Source organism: Macrobrachium nipponense, chromosome 32 (genome assembly GCF_015104395.2).
Source record: "Macrobrachium nipponense isolate FS-2020 chromosome 32, ASM1510439v2, whole genome shotgun sequence".
In the NCBI taxonomy this organism is placed as follows: domain Eukaryota; kingdom Metazoa; phylum Arthropoda; class Malacostraca; order Decapoda; family Palaemonidae; genus Macrobrachium; species Macrobrachium nipponense.
In genome coordinates, this window is record NC_061094.1 from 21,627,293 (window position 1) to 21,634,801 (window position 7,509).

A 7,509-nucleotide genomic window follows, 5' to 3' on the forward strand; every position below is an offset into this window, starting at 1 on the left:
TACTGGCATGGAACAGGCTATCAGTTTTCCAGAAACTTAATTTAATATCAACTTCCTCGAAAGGCAACAGCAAACTTTCTGGTAACATTAGATATATTTTTCAAGTGCTGTGGAACATATCTATCGTCGATCATTATAAAAAATGATCGAAGATAGACAGTGTTACCTAAGTCATGGTATTTTTCAGAGCACTTGAAAAATATATCAAATGTTACCGGAAATTTTGCTCTTGCCTTTCGAGGAAGTTGACATTAGATTCAATTTCTGGAAAACTGTTAGCCAGCGCCATGCCAGTAAAACATCCCTGGTACATACCGCTATCTTTCAGACAACGTCGCTCAAAGTAGCGGCTCTCTTTTCCCAGTAATGGTAATTAGAATTCAGACTGGTGCCGACAGATGTCCTATTTAGCCATCGTTCATGGCCCTTGTTTCGGTATAAATCTTCCTTGAGCACAATAATTGGAGTCCACTGTGCGATTTCCAATGAATCAACATCCACATTCCCGTTATGCATCTTGCAAGAAGATACCGAAAGAATATTTTACCGTAAAACAGTAAGACCTTACCTGTAGGTTGGTAATTGTATATCGTACAATTAACGGACTTTTCCTCAGCATTCCGGAGACCTCCGATTCTATACCAATTTCCAGAAAACTGTAAAGGAAAAGAAATCTCTTTAAATCTTCACTACAATTATTCCATGGCTTACCTATAAGGGGGCACAAGTAAAAGGTGCAATCTGTTTGCTAGGCAGACTTTTAATAGTTACGATGTCCACTTGTAAAAAGACGAAAGTTAAGAAGTCTTGTAATAAAATACAATTTAATTGAGAAACACAATAGCACCTATAAATATTTATGAGTTACGTGAACATCTATCAGTTCATAAATAACAAAACTGAAAATAGAATGCAATCTGTATTAAACCCATTGTTTTTCTCCATTCTTCGGAGAAAATTATCTCTAAACCCGTCATTGTGGAGCGAAGCATTTCTAGGGAGGAGTGTTGATTTAGAGAAGAAATTTTATAATGCTAAGGAAACAGTTCCAAGGGGAGACGTGGACTAAACCCAATTATGAGAACGACGTTTTAAAGGGGCTATCACATCACCTTCATGATTGTAATATATTCAAACATGTTATGTCGGAATATATATATATATATAGATATATATATATATATATATATATAGGTATATATATATATACGGAAATGGAATCTACTAATAATATTTGAATAGTTCTGGGAACTGATGGCTTGATTGCATAATGCTGTAATGCATTAAAAAAAACTGAAGGAAAGATCTATATCACGTGCGAATACGGGTCGCAGCCACGACTTGGGTTCTCTCTCTCTCTCTCTCTCTTTCTTTCTCTCTCTCTCTCTCTCTCTCTCTCGCTCTCTCTCTCTCTCTCTCTCTCTCAAGATTATTATTCGTAAAAAGTTAAGAAGAAATATGTAAACCATATAAAAAATACAGTGAACGTTTGTATGATTTTGTTCCTACATTTGCGTGCACATACCAAATACAGTTGACAGATAAAATGTAAAAAAAAAAAAAATCGTATTCAGAGACCTGTAATAAAATATCTGTGAATACACAGACACAGACGCGTGCATTTCCGTACCCTCCTCACTCTAGTAAGGGAGCTGCACGAAATCACCCGATTTTTTTTTTTTTATATAATAGAAGGGAAAACCGGTTTATGACCGAACGCATAGCTTCGCAAAATTATGGCCAGGGCTAAAAAGATCCAGGTGGGGCTGGTGATTACGGAAATGTCACAACGCCGCCCTTAATGGCAAGGACAAACACAGGTGCAGAAAGCTTTTTGGCTAAGCGAATGATGCTGCCTAATAAAAGGAATTGCTTCCGATCAGTCAGTAATGAGGCAGCTGGAGAAGATTAATGGTGTTTCTTTTTTTCAGTTTGTAAACTTAGCTTTTCTTGTTTTCGTTTTTATCACTTTTCCTGTCAGTTCGCTTTTGTTCAGCGAAAACTAGCTCAGTTAGTTACCTCAACTTTGTTTATAAATGTACGTACATTTGAATGTCAGTTATGCTATTTAAGAAGATACTTCCGCCTTCAATGGACCCACACATTGTTCCGCATGATGTATGCGCACAAGGAAAAGATAAGAATTAGAACACAGTCCTGGATAAAGGTATCATTTCCAGATGATATGTGGGAAGTCATGGTCAGCAATCAAGGCCAAGAACCAGTCTCTGCAAGACTGAAATTGGGAGGAAAATATTAGTCCGGAATCTGTGATCGTCATTTCACCGAGGCAATATAAGCTCAAACCATCAGCCACAGGATTTTTGTTCTGTAATCATTGATATTAGAAAGAAAAGGAGAGAAATTTGGATTTTTGTTACTAATGCACCGTATTAGTTTAATGCGATGCACTTTATGTACGCATGTTTAAAGGGATTTACTGAGAAGCTGATATAAATTAACTCATATCTATATATGTAGGTCAGTGTAGCCTACACTCGTGAAAGTTGTCTCTATTTAGAGCGAGTAACGCGGTCATCATCATCATCATCATCATCATCGTGTAATTCAAGAGCTGAATGAATGTGCGTTTGCAAAGGTCATTGGCGATTTTTACATTGCTGGTTTAGAACCTCGCTCTGACAAACATACTGTATTCTCGCTTTCAATGTCTGAACCATAGACCCATGGTACGAATGACTTTTAAAATGACACAAGGTTGCACAACTATTTCTATATACGTCAAAGATCGGGATTTTGTTCTAAGCCTCTACTCCATTTACGAAATCGTCTTTGTGAAATTATACTGGATCTGGCAACACAGTAGCCTTGTCTCCGTCCAAATTACGACACTGAAGTAAAGGGAAGTAGGTCTGTAAATATAAGGAAAGAAAAAACTATTTTTCTGTTTCCCAGCGCGCACTGCAGAATCGCTCACAGATCTCTTTACTTCATTTGTTTGTTTTGTTGCTCATCTAAAAAGTATTTAAAAAAAAATAGGATATCTCAAATTAAATCTGTACTACATAATTTAAATTTTTTGGATGGAGAGAGAGAGAGAGAGATACATACATTAGATTAAGCCAGCTTTGTACTGGCACGGGCTCTTGCTTCTTAGCAGCCCGTAACTGGTGATGGATGAAGGATTTTCTAGAGAGAGAGGGAGAGGGAGAGAAACGCTGAACAACTGTGCTCTCATTGTTCCAGAGTATCTATTATAAACAACACCCTGATACCGTTAGTGTGTGTGTGTGTGTGTGTGTGTATGTGACTACCTCCGAAATTGCCTTACAATCATAGAAAACTTTTCGCTCCTGATTCATATTCCTGGTTCTTTACAACCAGACGATTAAAACCAAAGTCCTTTATCTGAGTTTGGCCAAATTTCTGTCATTACCCCAAACCGTCATAATAATGAGAGACGGTCTAATGCTTTCCACGATACACGACAGACAGTATGCTTCCGAGTTTTCAAACTGGAAAGGAAAACAGGAAATTCTCTGGAACCCCTCTTGGAGTATCTTGCTACATAGTAGGTTTCGAATACCTTTAGACCATGCAACATTGCTTTCACAGAGGAGCCCTAGATGTAAATCAACTAACAACAATGATCTCTTTTTACTAAACATTCCAGCGATCGAGAAACAAATCCACAGTTATGTAAATGTACATATATTTAAATTTAAAAACAGCAAAGATAGCTTTCGGGAATCTGTTCGGTTGATAAGGGGAACCGAACAGATTCCCGAAAGCTATCTTTGCTGTTTTTAAATTTAAATATATGTACATTTACTTAACTGTCGATTTGTTTCTCCATTTGAAGACTCGTGCTACCATGAGGATTTTTTAATTCCAGCGATCGATAAAATGATTTCGGGTCGTGAGAACGTACGTAAGAGCCCTGTTATAAGCAAAGACGACGTGCAATAGCAAATACCTGTTTATAGTTTCATATGTTCCTAGGGCAAAATAAAGAAAAAAAAAACCATGGCAGTGTGTGAAGCACAGCTGCTATTAGAAGTGAAGCATGAAAGGTCTTACGCTGGACTACTCAAGTGTTGTTTTGCCTTGTCTTTTGTTGCCTGACCACTATGTGAACCAGGAAAATAAGTCAAAAATTTTTTGTTCCTCGAACAGATTATTCCATTTTAAGAACTTCTCAGGTACGAAGCAATCAAGGAAGGAATTGCATTGTTATCGACACTGTCTTCTCATACAATATACTCTTGCTGATTCAAATTCATCGCTTTTTGTGACTATAAACTCTGTCTAATAAAAGAATCTAATAAAATCTTCGCATGCATCTCTCTCTCTCTCTCTCTCTCTCTCTCTCTCTCTCTCTCTCTCTCTCTCTCTCTCTCTCTCTCTCTCTCTCTCTCTCCATACCTGAACGAAATATTACTAGTTTTGAATCCTGCTGTACAACTTTCACTTTTGTTCACTGAAACTCTTATCCAAACCTTCAACAAAACAGGCTCCTGTGTACAGGAATATTGCCGGATTCTTTTTAATAAACCTTTTATATAGAAAGAATACGAGAAGGGGTTGCGAAAAATTTAGGGAACAGCTTCTCAAAGAGAACGTCGAATAAACTGTAAAAATGCATTCCTTCTACAATTGCTAAAATTACATAGGCAAGAATAATAAGTTCTGTAGCTTCTGGCGTGAACATGATATTTTAAAGATTGTAAAGTTAATCACTGTTTAAAATACGAGATCTTATGATCAGTGAATAAACGAGCAAGAAATAGCACAGATTCCTTCCCCGAGCGCGCGTTCTTCAGGCACAAGAGAATCATTAATGCTTTCTAAAAATGGAAATTATTTCAAAGCAGTTATGGGCACTGTGATTAAATTACCACCGTCTCAAAATGCTTTCCTCAAAGAAGAGGGAATCAGCAAATATTATACATTTCCGTTCCCTTGAAGCTACATAAGAAAGCCTTTCTCGCATTCCCATTTCTCTCAAACGAACGGCATTTGTTGCGTTTTAATATTACCTTAAAATTACCAAATCACAATTAGAATAAAGTTCATGTTTCAATTTCACAGCATTCTTTCGAAAGGGTCTTTAACTCCAAAACAGCAATACATAGCAAAGCGCCAAATAAAATCTAAAAAAATCTCTGATATTTCTGAATAAAAACTCCAGAACACTCTCCTGATCAACGAAAGGACTCGAAGTCCGTCCACTGTTCGCTTCGTTTCATGAAGTCTCGTAGAGAGAGAAAACATCTTTTTAGACAACATTTCACATGAAAATGTGTGATGCTGTGCGATTTTTTTTTATTTACCCTACAGTCCTAACACTTAAAAAATACTTTTCTTGCACGAAAAGTGAATTGGAGCGCACATTCTGCTATGGAATTAGGAAAAATTGCTGGAGTTCCCAGACACATTAAAGGCCTGCTAATAATTTCTCTATAAAATCCCGAAGAGTATCGAAGTGACATTATTACCGTCTATCATTTCATCGGCGCATAAATTACCGTCCGCCAACTTTGGTGAACTCCGTCATTCGGATATTCTTTCCAGTTGAAGTCAGCAGCGCGAAAACACTAAAAAAAAATGGGAAGATCAAAGTCACTATTTGTCTAAAGAGAAAGGTGTTATTTACAACTAAAATCGCACATGTATAACTTACTCGAGAGCTGTCAAAACCAGTCGGGATATCTACGATGGGGCATCGTCCCTCGACGAGAAATTTTGGCCGGTCAGTGGCATAGCCCAAAGTTACAGCAGCTAGCAGCAGGACGGCAGCTCGCCTTCAGAAATAAAGGAAAGAACATGAAAAACCAGGTGCAAATGGACAACTATCAATAAAGCAACGAAACTAAAGGTCGATTACCGGAAAAATTAAACAATCTTCAGCTTTTTCATTTTCAAACATTAATTCTTATTCATGAGAGAGAGAGAAAGAGAGAGAGAGAGAGAGAGAGAGAGAGAGAGAGAGAGAGAATTACACTTACAAGACTGAAGCAGACTCAATACTCATTTCGGCTCTCGGGGATGTTCACCTATCTGTTCGAGCAGCGTTGGCTTTCTGAGGGACTAGGAATTCGCTTGGGAGGTCGTTAGTTGCGCCATGTGGAATCCGGTCCCCCTAAACCATTGTTGCCAGTTACTCAATATAGTTTTGTAATATTTACGTTGGGAAAAAATTATATGCTATTTCAAATTATTTATTCCTGGGGGAAGGAGGAGCTTCAAAATTTGAAAAATTAATCTGCTTATTGAAAGTTAGCGAAATGTTTGGTGCTTCACTGTAATCATCCATTTCCCTGTGTGAAAATTGGTTGGTAAATAAAAGTAACGATTGATGTCCAAGAAATCCTAAATTTACTTTATTTGACCACGAAAAGTTCTGTAAATATCTAGCTTTAGTTCTAGAGAGCAAAGCTACCTTTAAAAAAAATAGACTGAAGACTTGATCGTTACATAAACCATCGCTCGAGGCTTAAGGAGGTGACTCTCGTTACGCAACGTGGTTTGGTTGGACTTTTAAGGCCTGGCAAAAAATCTGCGTCGCTCGAGATTCGTACATTCTGCAAACCTTGCAGCGAAATTTATGCACAAAACCTTTAGAAGTACGCCTTAAGGAATATAAGGAAAATAATTTAGCGATTTTAAAAAGCAGCGGGATTATTTTCGTAAGACATCACAAAATTTCAGTCGCAATGTCTTTAGACAAACAAAGCAACTAATGTCTGTCTGACCTACGTGATTTCTTTTTTCTTTCTCTCTCTCTCTCCTTAGTTGGTGTGGATTTAGGTGCTACTCTTCCTGATAGCCTTTGGAATGAAGTACTTAGCCCTTTCCTTCAGGCTATCTGGACCCACTACAAGCGATTCATAAACAGATGCGCATCTCGTTGATCAGGTCAGCAGAGGCACAGTTGGGATTAAGCTGAACGTTTTCATATCTCCTTCCTCATCTCGAATTCGACTTGCTGAGAACCAGAAGCCATCCTCTTAAGAGGTGATAATGTGCGTGTTTCTTCGCCACCTATCACCCCAACCATGTGTACCCATCTGTCACAAACTGCGTTTTGGGTTAGCAATATTTCTATTTGAATAACTAAGAGTAAATTAATTTGATGTTTTTTTCTGAAGTTACCCCAGTTTTGCTATTCTCGCATAATATTCACTTTTCCTCCAACACTCATCTTCCATTTCCTTATTCTTAAAAAGCCAGGTGTAGCCAGTCATGTCAGCTCTCGCACTTGGTATTTATAGAAGTTAGGTTAACAGCCACAGAAGCAGAAATCTAATGTGGTTCCTTGGTGCTCCGCTTCCACTGGACAGAAGGGAAAACCTGTGTCTAATTTCCCTTGGGTAGCAACGCCAACTTCGGAGGGTCACATTTAGACGGCTGAAAAAAATTTCTATAAAATGGAAGGAATAAATGGAATAGAATATAAAATTAAGGCCAAGCACTAAGATGTCATTCAGCGCTGAAAGGAAACTACGAACAAAAAGGTTTTAAAGGTGTAATAGGAGGAAAACCTAT

At 37.9% G+C, this 7,509-nt stretch overlaps 1 protein-coding gene across 1 annotated transcript in view; it reads right to left on the bottom strand.

Annotated features, from left to right (window-relative positions):
* The window catches only part of LOC135207100 (crustacyanin-A1 subunit-like), an 18,033-nt gene extending 11,952 nt beyond the window's left edge, over window positions 1–6,081 (bottom strand). Inside the window, exons 1-3 of the mRNA XM_064238703.1 lie at window positions 5,970–6,081; window positions 5,645–5,765; window positions 569–656 (exon numbers count right to left, since the gene is read on the bottom strand). Of these exons, the coding sequence (XP_064094773.1) occupies window positions 569–656; window positions 5,645–5,765; window positions 5,970–5,995 (235 nt within the window). The 5' untranslated portion in view covers window positions 5,996–6,081. The remainder of the gene's footprint in view (window positions 1–568; window positions 657–5,644; window positions 5,766–5,969) is intronic.
* Between the last annotated feature and the right edge of the window lie 1,428 nt (window positions 6,082–7,509).